Source organism: Dama dama, chromosome 25, assembly GCF_033118175.1.
Source record: "Dama dama isolate Ldn47 chromosome 25, ASM3311817v1, whole genome shotgun sequence".
Classification (NCBI taxonomy): Eukaryota; Metazoa; Chordata; class Mammalia; order Artiodactyla; family Cervidae; genus Dama; species Dama dama.
In genome coordinates this window covers 10,883,567-10,898,114 of record NC_083705.1, presented here as the reverse complement: position 1 = coordinate 10,898,114, position 14,548 = coordinate 10,883,567, and the positions used below count along the sequence as shown (strand labels likewise).

The 14,548-nt window shown below is 52.7% G+C and overlaps 1 protein-coding gene across 2 annotated transcripts in view; it reads right to left on the bottom strand.

The window, feature by feature from the left end:
* KCNIP1 (potassium voltage-gated channel interacting protein 1) overlaps positions 1-13,046 on the bottom strand; it is a 402,876-nt gene extending 389,830 nt beyond the window's left edge. The window contains exon 1 of one of the 2 annotated variants that reach the window (XM_061129439.1): positions 12,700-13,046. Coding sequence is in view for 1 of the 2 variants with exons in the window: in XM_061129436.1 (XP_060985419.1) it covers positions 12,558-12,810 (253 nt within the window). In the remaining variant the exon portion in view is untranslated. Of the gene's footprint in view, positions 1-12,557 lie in introns of both variants that reach the window. The other variant, XM_061129436.1, reaches the window with a different exon arrangement.
* Between the last annotated feature and the right edge of the window lie 1,502 nt (positions 13,047-14,548).

Below are 14,548 nucleotides of genomic sequence, written 5' to 3'. Positions count from 1 at the left end.
GCGTGCTGCAGTCCATGGGGTCACACAGAGTCGAACACGGATGAGCTACTGCACAACAACACACTGAGGACATGTATGGAGAAATAGTGAAGCCAGGAGAGAGGGCTTTGGTTGGCTTTCACGAGTGTTGACTCGAGGCCACAGGAAGACATGCGAATAGAAAGTCTTGTGATCTATCCTCCCTTTCTTTCTCCATTCATCCATCCATTGAATCAGGATCACTGGCACCTTGCTAAGGAGTAAATGTGGATAGAAAGATGGACTCGAGAAGACAGAATACAGAAGCAAAGGCTTTAATGGGCATGCAGGGCAGAGACTACCAGGAAAGGAAAGACGATTCAGAGGCCTGGGTGGTTCCAGGGCCAGCTTTGCTTCCCACTGCCTTGTCCCTTCCGAGCATCTCGTCTGCCTGGCAGCCTGCTCAGTTTCTCTGGCCCAGGGGCTGGGAAAGCAGCTACATCCAGAACAGCCCCTGCCCTTGTGGAGCTGGACTCTCAGTGGACAAACCAGGCCAGAGACAAAGGAATCAATGCGTGACGGAATTGCAGGACCACTGTTCGGGAAAATGAGACAGCCTCAGAGGGGAGAGTGTGCCATTGTGTGTAGCAGGAGATGAGGACCTTAGACAGGAGGGGATTTGGATGAAGTGCGGGACAGAGGCAGAGGACAATTGGTGGAGTGTGTCCAGAGAGAGGGCAGAGTGACTGTCAGGACCCAGGGGCTGGAGGACCTGGTGTTCCAACAAGAACAGCATGGCCTGGGGGTGGGAGGAGAATGTCAGCAGAGTAGGAGGCCAGAAATGCAGGGACAGATCATGCAAAGGCTGTAGGGACTTCCCTGTGGCCCAGTGGTTAAGAATCTGCCTGGAGATGCAGGGGACGAGGGCTCGATCTCTGGTCAGGCGCACGCTGCTGGGCAACTGAGTCTGCATCCCACAGCTACGGAGCCTGTGAGCCACGACGCAGACCCCGCCTGCCGCAGCTAAGGTCTGCCGCACTCAAATAAACAAAATAAATAAATACAAATAAAGTCAACCCTTTATTAAAAAAAAAAAAGAAGAAGAAGAAGGCTATAGACCACAGAGGAAAGTCTGCATTTGACTCTGAACCTGGAGAGAATCACTGGAGGCAGAGTTGTGAGGAAGCAGATTATGTATTCTGATGGGAATGGATGAAGAGCAGTGGTGGAATGGATCAAAAAAACTATGGTTAATCCCTACTCTGGAGTAGCATTCAACCTTAAAAAGGAATGGAATTCTGACACATTCTGCATGGATAAACCTTGAAAACATCATGCTAAGTGAAATAAGCCAAGAGCAGAAGGGGAAGTACTGTGTGACGCCGCTTATATGAGGGACCGACGGTAGTCACGTCCTTAGCGGGAGTGAAGTGGTGGCCAGGAGCTGGTGGAGGAGGGAGTGGGGCGTCACTGTTGAATGAGACAGAGCTTCAGTATGGGAAGATGGAAGGCTCTGTAACTACATGGTGATGATGGTTGTACAACAATGTGAAATGTAATTGATGCCACTGAACTGTACACCTCAAAATGGTAAACTTTATGCTACATATATTTATGACAATAAAAAATGTGGGAAAGAATGCTATGTAAAGAACTGTCTGTGGGGCATATTCATTTCCTAGGGCTACCTTAACAAAATACCACAGACTAGGCAACTTAAACAACAGGAATATTTTTCTTCATGGCTCTGGATGCTGGAAGTCCAAGCTCGAGGTGCTGGCAGAGCTGGTTGCTGGTGAGGCTCTCTCCTCTGCTTGCAGATGGCCACTCTGTTCTTCCCGCCATGTCTCCACATGGCCTTTTCTCTGTGTGCATGTCTCTTCTTGTAAGGACACAGGTCTTATCAGATCAGGGCCCCACCTCATTTAACCTGAAATACTTTTTTAAAGTCTTATCTCAAAATATAGTAAGTCCCCTGGATACGAATGAGTTCTGTTCCGAACGTTTGCCTATAAGCCCAATTTGTTTGTAAGTTCAACAAAGTTACCCTAGGTATCCAACTAACACAATTGACTATATAGTACTTCTCCATAATAGGTTTATAATACTTTTCACACAAATAATATTTTAAAAAAGAACTCAAAAAATAAAGAAAGCATTTTAAATCTTGATGGAGGTGGTTTAGTCGCTAAGTCGTGTCTAGCTTTTGCAATACTGTAGCCCGCCAGACTCCTCTGTCCATGGGATTTTCCAGGCAAGACTTCTAGAGTGGGTAGCCATTTCCTTCTCCAATTTCAAACCTTCCAGTACAGTCTCTTGAAAAGCACAGTAGTACAGTACAACAGCTGGTCCTTCTTAGCAGTAGAAGCTCCATCACTGCGGCTTTTACACTTGCTTCTGAACATCCTGGGCTTGAAATAAAGATACTGCGTTACTGTGCTCTGTACAATATTGTTCAGTAAAGGACACGAAAGCACAGCACTTATACAGGACACACACACGTGACAATGGTGACACGTGACCTTAACTTACACGATTGAACATGCGAGCGCAAGTTCACCCCTTTGAAAGTTGGCAACTTGAAGGTTGCTATGCAGGGAACTTACTGTACAGTCTTGATGCAGTTAGGGCCTCAGCATGTGAACTGGGGCGGGGAGCACAATAAAGTCCATAATGGAGGATGTCAGTGCTGGGGGATTTGATGCAGAGAGTGCTTCTTTAGTACTGTCTGGGAGCTTCAGCGTCATAGCTCTGGCTGTGTCATCTTGGGCAAAGTAATCAACCTCTCCCAGCCCCAGGGTGGGAATAACAAAAGTAGGTAACTCACAGCGCCAGGCTGGATTGACCGCAGGGATCCTTGTAAAACCTTAGCAAACAAATAGCATGCAATGAATGGACAGTGGTCATTATTCTTCCTCAAATGGGGCCTGTTGGGTTTGGCAGGACAGGCTGCTGCTTTTAGACTGGTGAGGCCAGGACAGGGTTAATCAGCGCAAGGACGGCAGGAGGGTGCTGCAGTCCAATATGCCTCATGTCTGTGGTTTAGGAGTGTCCCGCTCCAAGGCACAGCTGGTTCCCAGCTGATGTTTTCAGATAGCGAACAGCAAGCCTGGGCTTGGCTTTGCCTGCCAAGTACAGATAGTTTGAAAAATGCCACCCCAACTGGCCCAGGGTTAATCAAAAGATTATAGAAAGAAAATTGGGTAGGCTAACCCCAGCCACTCAGACACAAGCCTCTGAATCACAGCTCCCTTTCTGACTCCTGATCCATTATCTGCCTCTGCTTCTAAACCCTCATTCCAGCAAGAAATGAAAATTGACTGGGCTGGAATTACAATGGGAATGCTTGCTGGGTGGCATTTCTCTTCTTCCCCGTCTGTGCAATCTCAGCTATTGGGCTAATTCTCCCATACTTTTTTATGGTTGGGCTCGGAAGGGGAATCTGTGCATGCAGATTTGGGGTGTAGTTGGGGGGAGGTGGCCACAGATCTCAGGGGAATTCTCCAGAGTTGTGCTGCTTTGGTCAGAATGGAGGCTTTGAAACCTTGTGTCACCTCGTTGTTAAGCTGGGAAAGAACCAGTTTTGTCTTTATTACTTTCCTACACCAGATCTGAGTTTCAGAAATGAAGGGAGTGTCATGTAGGGAGTAAAACTGGAACTTGGAGGTAGACAGCCTGATTTCCAATTCTGGCGGTGTTTCAAGCTGGCTGTGGGACCTGGAGCCAGGCCCCTCCCCTCCTGAAGCCCAGAACTTCTCAGCCATAAAGAAGGTTAGTGGGAGCTCTCCACCTCCTAGGGTTCTTGTGTGTATTAAATAAAACTGTGTGCAGTGCCCACAGCAATGTCAGGCATAGAGCAGATGCCATGCATAGTGCTACAAGGATTGCTAGGAAATCTTCACATTCTGAAACTGGAAGGGCCCTTTGAAGCCAGTCACTCCCTCGTTTTAGTGATGGAGACATTGAGGCCCAGAGAAGGCAAGGGTCTGGAAACACACCTAGGCCCCACTCCCAATCGGCTACTCTTTGTAGCTCTACGATCACAAGATGGAACTCGATGGCTTTAGGAAGACAGGACCACAGTTGGCTTTGCATTCATGGCCCTCCTGCCATCATCCCAACAGGAAGAAGGCTTTCTTGTGGAGAGTACAGGGAAGGGTTGACAGTGGTGATACACATCTTCGCTGGTGTCTTTTCCTGGAGTCCTGGCTTCCATTGCATCCAGCTGGCCTGGGGAGCCTGTGTGATCTCCCCTCTGTGCATCTGGCCAGCCTCTGTGGACGGGCAGCAAGGGCAATCCCACAGAGCATGCGAGAACTGGGGTGGAGGAGTGGCCAGGCCCTTGGTCTTGCTTGCGCTGACCCTTCATCTCATCAAGGTCATTGTGGCTGGTGACTTCTATCAACCCCCTGCACAGAAATTCAGAACAGGAAGATGGGCCGTGCGAGGCCTCCAAACTAGCCTAACAAAGCCTGGGCCTCAGAAAAGGACTCCGATCACACTTTTCTGAGTGCTGCTGGGCAGGGAAAGTGGTTGGTCATCATTTATTCAACATCCATCCACAGCTTGAGGCATCACCAATAAGCCCCATGCAGTGACTGTGCCTGATCTCAGAGGGGCAAGGGAATGGTCAATACAAACATAAAACCATCGAACAAAAAGGATAATTTCAGCTGTGGACAAATTCTTGTTTACAAAGATGTAATTGAGAGTGGCTGAGGGTGGAGGTGGCAACTTTGGAGGAGCAGGGCATCTAGAGAAGAGCCGGAAGGCGCCTTGACTCATAGATTGTTTCTTTGGCCTCTGCCTCCTTTCTGCCAGCTACGAGTCCAAGGTCTACCCCATGAACAGAAGAGAAAGGCGGGACTGTGGCCTTTCCTGGGCAGCTGCTCTGAGTTTGGTGCTGGGTGTGTCACCGGCGCCCTCCCCTCGTAGCCTCGCGAGGAGGCAGTGGCTGGCCCCATTTTTCACGGGCGGACAGACTCAAGGTGGGATGCGGCTTGCCCTGGGCTGCCCTGCCAGGCAGCGGTAGGATTTGAAGCCTGGGCTGCCTGGCTCTGGAGCTGTGCCCTCACTCCCCCTGCGTCTTCCTGCCTGCTATGGCTGCTTCACCTGACCACGTCTGTTTTCACGTCTGTTCTCTGGGACGTGGGACTTGCAGTCTGGTGAGAGAGGTAATCCAGGGGAGATTCTGCCACCTAAGAAGAATGGGGACAGTGAGGGTCACACTGGCATGGCCAGGGGCCTGCGGACCTCCCAACACTGAGTAAGGCCTGATTTGAGCTGCTTTGTCTTTGCTTTGCAGCCCTCACACCTGCCAGAGGGGCCCACTTCCAGCTACTTTTAATTTGGAACAAACTAGGTGCTCCCCCGTGGTCTTAAATTTAATAGGATGTCTGCAGCAGGGCTGGGATAAGCAGCCTTGAACAAATCCTGCCTGCCTGGTATTGGTGTCATCTGGAACAGAGGCCTGGGGGCCCAGAGAGGGACAGCCTGGGCAGGGGGAGGAGGTCCCACCCTCCTCTCTGCTCTGCTGTGGAACCAAGGGGACCCCAGAGTCCCAACCCCTGTGGAGAGCACCTGGCCAGCAAAATGAACCAGGGAGTGCTGGGTCTGCCACAGAGGGACAGGGGTAAGAGACCAGGAGGCGGGCTGAGGGCTACTGTGCAGGGGAGAGCCAAAGCAAGCACACTGCCCATGCTGGCAGGCTCTGGCTTGGGACTGAGGAGGCAGCAATGGACCGGAATGATGGAACTTTCTGTTGATGACAAGGTACAAATGCTCAGAGGTTGCCAGTTGCAACCAGGGAAGAGGTTGTGCTCACATGGACTCAGTGCTTACCTGCATGGCTGGGGCAGCAAGCTAGCTAGGACTGGGGGTGGTGGGGACCTTAATTTCCACAGCAAAGATGGGTGCACACAAGTTGAGCTTCTCAGGAGGCCGGTGGTGTCCTCCTTTTGACAGAGGGCACTGTCACATCTCACAGGTTCCAAGATCCCCAGAGTCAAGGTCATTGCTTTCCTAGATAATTCTAGTAAAGAGTCGACGTCTCTATTCTAGTCTGCCTGATGACCTAAAACTTGTGTATTTCTCCACTGGCATGACCACGTCTCACACTTGCGCTCTAAGAATGGAGAGCAGTGAGGGAGGGCCCCGTGTGGGTGCAGAGTTGGCTCACCATTCAGTAGGTGCCCAGACCCCAGAGATGATAGCTAGGCCAGGTGAGCACGTGTGCATCTGTCTTGCTGACCTTGGCCTGTGGGGGTGTTCCCTTCACCCATCACTCTTCCTTAATCCAGGCCATGCCACATTATGGAATTTGTCCCAACTCCTTGCAAGACAGGTGGCTGCCCTGAATTGATCCAGCAGGTACAATCATTTCTGACAAACACACCTACAAAATTAATGAGAAGCTGGGGGAACTCTCCTGGTCACAAGGTGGGGAACAAGGCCTGCAGGGGCATCTTCCTCGGCCCCAGGGTTAGGGAAGCACCTGGTCTTGACTCCACTAGAACCCGACTTCTAATTCTAGCCCTGCTACTCATTGCCAGCTAGGCCACCTGGCTTAGCTAAAGGCCAGTTTCCTTAAAATTGTGAAAATGGTTTGAAATGATTGCAATGCCTACTTCCAGGGTCAGGAGGGACTTGCTCTCAACTCCCTACAAGTGCAGGGTTGCCCCTTCCCTGCAAGCTGCCAGCCTGTGACTTGTATTATCCTCGTTAAATGAGAAAACAGCCTTTCGTGGTTGATATCGCTATCATCTCCTTTGAACAAGGAGGAACTTTGGTTTGGGGAGGTTTTGCAACTCACCCAAACTCACACAGCTGGTGGACCGCAGGGTTGGGACTCCAGCCCAGCCTGCCCAAGGGCAGAGTCCTCACCAAGTTCAAGGTCAGTTTCTTGAGGCTCCTGAAGAGCAGTGAAGAGACGGCAAGAGGCACAGCTTGTCTCCACTGGGTCTGAAGCTGAGCTCCTGCGGTGCACGGAGAGAAGTGACCTGGGCCGGGGCAGGACGGGGAGTTGGGGCTCCAGGTCAAAGTCCTTGAGGTAAATCTTACAAGATCAGCACCGCCCCGCTTTTGACCCCGCAGCCACGCGGGTGGTCAGGACAACTGAAGCTCTCCTGGATTGGATTCCTACCTCCTGCTTTGCTTTGCCTTGGCCATCTGTGTCTGGGGTGACAAATGGGTTTCCAAAATGCAGAAGGAAATGGGCTTGATCCTCCCCAGCCAGAGGGGAGCCTGCACGACCTCTAGCTTCTGCCTCCGAGTCCTGGAGTCTCTGAGCAGGACTTGAGGGGCCGGCTGTACCGGAAGAGGAAGGTGCAGGTTCCCCCGGGAACCTCCCAGCCAGGAGCTGGGCTTCTGCTAAGTTCTTCCTTAGAGCAGGGGAGGGCCTGGCTCTCAGAGGCACACTCCTGGCTTCTGATCGGGGAGTCAGGTGTTAAAAATGTCAGTCTCAGCACTGGGTGGGCCATAGGAGAGAAAGCTCAGGAGAAGGGAAGTTCCAGAAGTTGATCTCAGAGTCTGCGTCAGGGGCTCAAGAAACAAGCAGGAAGTGAGACGTCCCTGCCCTCAGATGCTCGCAGCCCTGAGAGTACCAGTTAACCACTGCGGGAGCACCATGGAACATTTCCGGGAGATCCATTGTACAGGAAGCCTTAGGCATATAATCTTGTGTTATCTTATAAGGAGGACACTTATGATTCCACTTCATAGAGTAAGTAACTGAGGCCAGAGGGAGGTACGAGGGTCCTCAGTAGAAAGCCCAAGATGTACTAGTCTGGCATCAAATTGCCTTTTCCACTGCATAATCGGCTTTCAAACTTTTTTTTTTTAAGTAAGAAACTCATCTGTTAAATATCAATAAAATGCAGTATGTAAAGCAAATCAAAGTGGAGCTGGAGGGGCAGGAGTGAGGATGCCAGAGCACGTCCCCATCCCCACAACCCACACCCAGGGCACATTCCCATCCCCAGAACCCACACCCAGAGCACGTTCCCATCCCCACAACCCACACCCAGAACATGTTCTCATCCCCACAACTCACACCCAGAGCACGTTCCCATCCCCACAACCCACACCCAGAGCACGTTCCCATCCCCACAACCCACACCCAGAGCACGTTCCCATCCCCACAACCCACACCCAGAACATGTTCTCATCCCCACAACTCACACCCAGAGCATGTCCCCATCCCCACAACCCACACCCAGAGCACATTCCCATCCCCACAACCCACACCCAGAGCACGTTCCCATCCCCACAACTCACACCCAGAACACGTTCTCATCCCCACAACTCACACCCAGAGCACATTCCCATCCCCAGAACCCACACCCAGAACACATTCTCATCCCCACAACCCACACCCAGAACATGTTCTCATCCCCACAACTCACACCCAGAGCATGTCCCCATCCCCACAACCCACACCCAGAGCACATTCCCATCCCCACAACCCACACCCAGAGCACGTTCCCATCCCCACAACTCACACCCAGAGCACGTTCCCATCCCCACAACCCACACCCAGAGCACATTCCCATCCCCACAACCCACACCCAGAACACGTTCCCATCCCCACAACTCACACCCAGAGCACGTTCCCATCCCCACAACTCACACCCAGAGCACGTTCCCATCCCCAGAACCCACACCCAGAACACATTCTCATCCCCACAACTCACACCCAGAGCACGTTCCCATCCCCACAACCCACACCCAGAGCACATTCCCATCCCCACAACCCACACCCAGAACACGTTCTCATCCCCACAACTCACACCCAGAGCACGTTCCCATCCCCACAACTCACACCCAGAGCACGTTCCCATCCCCAGAACCCACACCCAGAACACATTCTCATCCCCACAACTCACACCCAGAGCACGTTCCCATCCCCACAACTCACACCCAGAGCACGTTCTCATCCCCACAACTCACACCCAGAGCACATTCCCATCCCCACAACCCACACCCAGAGCACGTTCTCATCCCCACAACTCACACCCAGAGCACGTTCCCATCCCCACAACTCACACCCAGAGCACGTTCTCATCCCCACAACTCACACCCAGAGCACGTTCCCATCCCCACAACTCACACCCAGAGCACGTTCCCATCCCCACAACCCACACCCAGAACACGTTCTCATCCCCACAACTCACACCCAGAGCACGTTCCCATCCCCACAACTCACACCCAGAGCACGTTCCCATCCCCATGGCCCACACAACTGCCCCTCTGTTGACAATTGAAATGTCCTTCCCAAGACACAAAGAGGCTCAGGCAGGTTCTGAACGGTTTGTCTGGCCCTCTGGGACAGATGTGTGCACGGAGCTTCCTGGAAACTCAAGCTAGTCCAAGCATCCCCTCAGGGTGCCGTGTAGCGCTGCTTCACTCCTGGTGGTGCACTCACTATGGGCGGGCACTGGATGCCTAACTCTGGCCACAGTGGTGGGTACACCTGGCCCCTGCCCTCATAGAGCTTAAGTGAGGAAGACAGCCTTTAGCTAATGTGTTCCTAAAAGATAGATCACATACTGTGATCAAAGCTATGAAGGAAAAGATGGAAGTCAAGGAGGAGGACCTGACCTGTTCACATCTGGAAAGGGCACCCGTGAGAAATCCAGGCTCCCGGCCAGTGAGACCACTGGGAGAGGGGAGGGCTGGCGTCAGAGGGAGGAGACCAGGACATGGGGAGTCGTGGGCCCTGCCTGCCCCCCAGTTATCCCCAAGGCAGGCAGAAACAGTCAGCTGCCCCCGGCACCAGCTGGAGGTCCCTGGGAGTCTTGGTTTTCCTCAGTCGCCAAAGGAGTAAAGAGAAATTCTTCTAAAGGTTGGATTATCGCAAATCTAGGGCTCAGTGCAATGAATAATGAATAAGTGAAATCACGATGAAAATCAGAAATCATGATGCAAATTTCACGTGTCCACATAGGATTTAATCTAAAGTCACCTAGGGCTGGTCTATACGTTAAAAAGATCTTTCTCCACTCCCCTACTCTAGGCTTGGCTCTGCTTTCTTGGTCGTTTATTTTTAAAATATTTACGGAACACCTGGGTTGGGCAGAATGCTGGTTTCCCGGCACGTGCCTGGCGCAGAGCCAGGGCTGTGTAACCACTCAGGGCTCTCTGCGGAGCCAGGAGCAGCGTCCCGCCCTGGTGCCCGCCCTGTCACCTCGCACATGGGTCCGCGGAAACTCGGCACTGAAGCGGGTCCAGGGAAGTCCAGGCGGCCACTCGGTCCCCAGAGCTGGTCCCCGGGGAGCCCTTTCTGCATCACACAGATATCAGTCTCTGGGATTCTGAGTGGAGAGACAGGGCCATCCTGACCCACCAGCTGGATACTCTGCAGAGGTTGAGGCTTCTGCCAGCGCCAACCTCATTCTGCTGCCCAGCCCCAGGGCACATTCTGGACTCGGTTGAGATGCCGCCTTTGGAGGAGCCTCTTCACCTGCCTGGGCATCTCTTCTCCGATGCCTCCCTCTGTCTCAGCACCAGTGTGGTGTCCCCATGGTGTCTGTGGGGTCTGTGTCCCCACCAGCGTGCACGTTTCTTGACAAAGGGCCTGAGTCTTATTCATCCACATGTCCAGTGTCTAATGAGTGTGGTGCAGAGTAGGTGCTCAATAAATAAGTGTTAAATGAATGATTGTAGGTAAATATGCAGAGGAAAGTATCTTTATGCTCATTTATTCAAATAGCCATCCACCGTCTGTTTATACACGCACCTTCTTGCACAGCTCTCTCTCCCTGACCGGCCTCACCTGCTCACACTCACCCCCACTTGCTGCGTTAAGTCCTTCTGCGATCTCTCCCTGTTCTGATCCTGCCTGGAGTGTACAGACCCGCCTGAAGTCAGATACATGAAAGAATTTGTGAGCCTGGATGGGCAGAGGGGATGGTCTGGTCCCCTCTGCAGACCCATGCCCATCTCAGTCCTTGGTGGCTCCTTCATGTGGGGTCCCTGCAACATACCGTGTAAAGCGAGCCCATGTCTCAGCTTCCCTGGATCCTTGCAACAAGGCTGGGAGGTAAACGGGTTAGGCTCGTTTTACAGGTGAGGAAACTGAGGCTCAGAGAGGCTGGGACTTGCATAAGGAACAAAACTGGAGTTGAGACCTAGGCTTCCTAAGTCCAGGCCAAAGTTCTTTCCATCGCATTCTGGGAAGTAGAGACTGGGATAGGATGCCGCACACCACCCGTTACCCCCGAGAGCCAGAATTGCCGGCGTGAGAAGAAAACGCTCCATTTGTGGCAGAGGATTGAGTAGGGGTCGCACTGAGTAATCCTCTAAGCTCTCTGCTGTCTCTGCTCACCCCAGTCCACCCTGCTTGGCACCCCTAGTAATTCTGCTTGGCAGCCGACTCTCAGTTTTGAGTTTTCATTCCACCTGGGGTTCCAGGAGGGGCAGTAACCTGTTTCACAAGTGCAGTGGGGGACAGAACAGGAGCGATGACAGGAACAGAGAAAAGAAATAAGCGGAATCTCACCATCCCTCCTCCTGCACCCACCTTACCATGTCGCCAGGCTGGACCTGCCGGGCAGCCTTGACCCAGGTCATCAGAGAGGCTCATGCACGGCCTTGTCTTCTCCCACTGTTGTTTTCAAAACCCCCCATCAAGGGCTTGTGGGCCTCGCTCCTTCTCCATGTACCCTGTCTGCTGCTTCCCCAAAGGCTCTTTCCTCCTGAACGAAGGGCATGAATATTTAAAGACATTTTTTCAGCCAGTGCAGTCACATCACACTGCTGCTCTCTCTTCAAATTCTACCTCCAGAAAGTTTGCCAGACTGTCTCTGAGTGCCTCACACTCGCTGGTACAGAGTGCAACAAGGGGCCCCAGACACAGGGATGTCCCAGAGAAGTTAGCCACCCCTCTGTGTCCTGAGGCTGAATGGCACACACGGAGCCCTGATTCTGGTCCACAAGCACCCTTTGTGGGCTACCTGGACAGTCAGACCTGAAAACTCCCTCCATCCCAGTTATTGGGGCATGGGCTTAGGTAGGAGATGCAGAAGGACCAGGGATCCCAAACCGCAAAGAAATGATGAACGAAGCCCCAGAAGCGCAAGACCCTGGAACCCAAGAGGAGAAAGCTCTGGGCACATCAGACCCAGAGCTAAAATAGATCCTGTATTCACCAGTGCACCACGGATTCCAGCCTCATAGCCACTTCTGCTGGCTCCCTCCAGCGTCTCTGATCTGCAGAATTACTCACAGCCCACCGCATCAAAGCTCTGTTTTATCAACAAGACACAACACTCCTCCGTGGATAACTTCTTGAAACTCTAGTCATTCTAAATGCTCTGGGAAGGGTTCTATCCCTCTGCCCGCCTGTAACCAATCAGCCACATACCACCAAATCCATTTCCAAAGTTCCGGGCAATTACAGCCGCTGGGCTCCCTGGCCTGGTGCCCGCCTGCTCAGAGCCAGGACCCAGGTTGTCAGCAACCCTGAAACCCAGCCACCAGTTTCTCCTCCATCTTCCTCAGAGACCCAGGTGCATTGAAATGCCACACTTACTGCGCCGAGGCACTCAGACCGGCCAGACCACACCAAGATAGAAAACGCGGGTCAAGGCCAGGCTCCCTACCTTTGCTGAGGGTCCCCGTGATGAGCTTAAAGATGGTCTGGGCAAATTTCACGAACCCAAGCTTGCATCTTTTGGAGCAGCCGCTCATGGTGGCAGAGGAAGGGCAGGTTGTGTTGTCAGCGCCCAGAAGGGAGGCACCCACCTTGCGTGCCCTGGAACTTGGAGCCTGCCAGGTCGAGTCCTGAGAGCTGGATGCACCCCAGAGGCCCCAGGAACAGCACAGCTGCCTCTGCAGTGAGTCCGGCTTCTGCATCCAGAGAGCCCACAGGCACGGTGTCTGTTCCCTTCCTTCCTCCCCCCAAGCCCCTCCCGCTGTCCCCCGGGTCCTCGACAGGGGAGGACCTCCAGAGGCCAGGCTGGGCCAGCACCGCCAGGGCAGAGGGCGCTCTGAGGGGATGGAGGAGGAGAGGGAAGCTGAGCAGAGCAGGGAGGGAGGAGCTGGAGCTCTCCCAGGCTTTGCTGACTGTCTTTCTTACATGGCAGTGGTAATGTAGCAATTAATACCCAAGTCAGAAGGGAGGGGACTGCTATGCAAAAACGCTCCGCTCCACAGCCTCCCGGCTCGGCTCGCTCTCCTGCTCTTTCCTTCCTGGTTAATCTAATAGATCAATTCTCTGGGCTGTGCCTGACTGGGACCTGGGAAGACTCCCCCCAGAGCGGGAGATCGCTGCTTAGCGCTCAGTGGAAAGTTTGCAGGCAGCCTCTGAGTGGCCTGGTTTGCATCACGGAGAAGTCGGGCCATGCGGGGAGCCCCGAGGGAGCTGGGCTGTGTGGCTTCCTGGCACCGGCAGCAGGCGCTGTCAGCCTCCGTAACTTGGAAAGTGGACGCCTTGGCTGCCTCCTAGCTCCAGGTGCCTTTTCACCAACACCCCGACACACACCCACCCAAAGTCTGCCGTTCAGCTCCAGCTCCCACCCCTGCAGAGCAGGTAAGAGTCTGTCCTCTCCCATCAGGGCAGCAGAGGAGTGCAAATAGGGCTTTTATGGATGAAGAAAGTATTCCTCAGAGGTGCACAGAGGCATGACTGAAATTCAAAAAATTTGACCACAGTACGACACTCTTAGAAGTAAAACTGCAAGGTAGATGGCAAATGTGAACTCCAACTATGGCTTAACAAAAAGTCTGGCTGCCGTTCAGCACCATAGACTACGTGTCTATGTGTCTACACATAAGGGGACATCTCATCCCACGCTCTAGACATGGCATGAACCTTCCCCATGACACCCCCACTTTACTTTCCTTGGTTATTTAAAGGGTTCCCATGGGCCACCACCATGGGTACCACCCACCAATGCACTGTGGTTTCATTTGAATAGCAGACATGAAATCTTCCTAGAGTTGAACTAAGCCACGCCTTGCGAATGTCTTTCTCCTCCTCGCCATCAGCTTGACTATTATCTGCTTCTCTGGGATGTTTGAGAGGATTAGATTGCTTAAGAGCCAGAGAAGGGAGAACACCCATTGATAAAATGCCATACATGCCAGAATTCAAGCTCCATGTCTAGTTTCTTCCCCATCTTCTTCAAGTCATGGGAAAGTGAATCTTGAAATGAGCCTCAGCCCTCAGGGAAGTCACCAACAAGTTTCAGAGAGAGCCCGGTAGCACAGAGCCTTTCTCCAAACCCAAGTGCCCTGCACTCCTGACAAGCTGGCACAGTGTGACTCACACATGGTACAGAAAAGAGCCTTGGTGGAAAATACCCCACTGCATCTGATGTCATAGGGCAGGGGTTCCCAACCCCCAGGCTTAGACAGGAAGCAGTCTGCACAGCAGGAGGTGAGTGGTGGGCAAGCCAGCAAAGTTTCAAATGTATTTACAGCCGCTCCCAATTGCTGGCATTGCTGCCTAAGCTCCACCTCCTGTCAGATCAGCCATAGCATTAGATTCTCATGGAAACATGAACCCCCCTATAAACTGTGTGCATGAGGGATCTCGGTTGCACAGTCCTTAGGAGAATCTAATGCCTGATGATCTGGGGTGGAGCTGAGG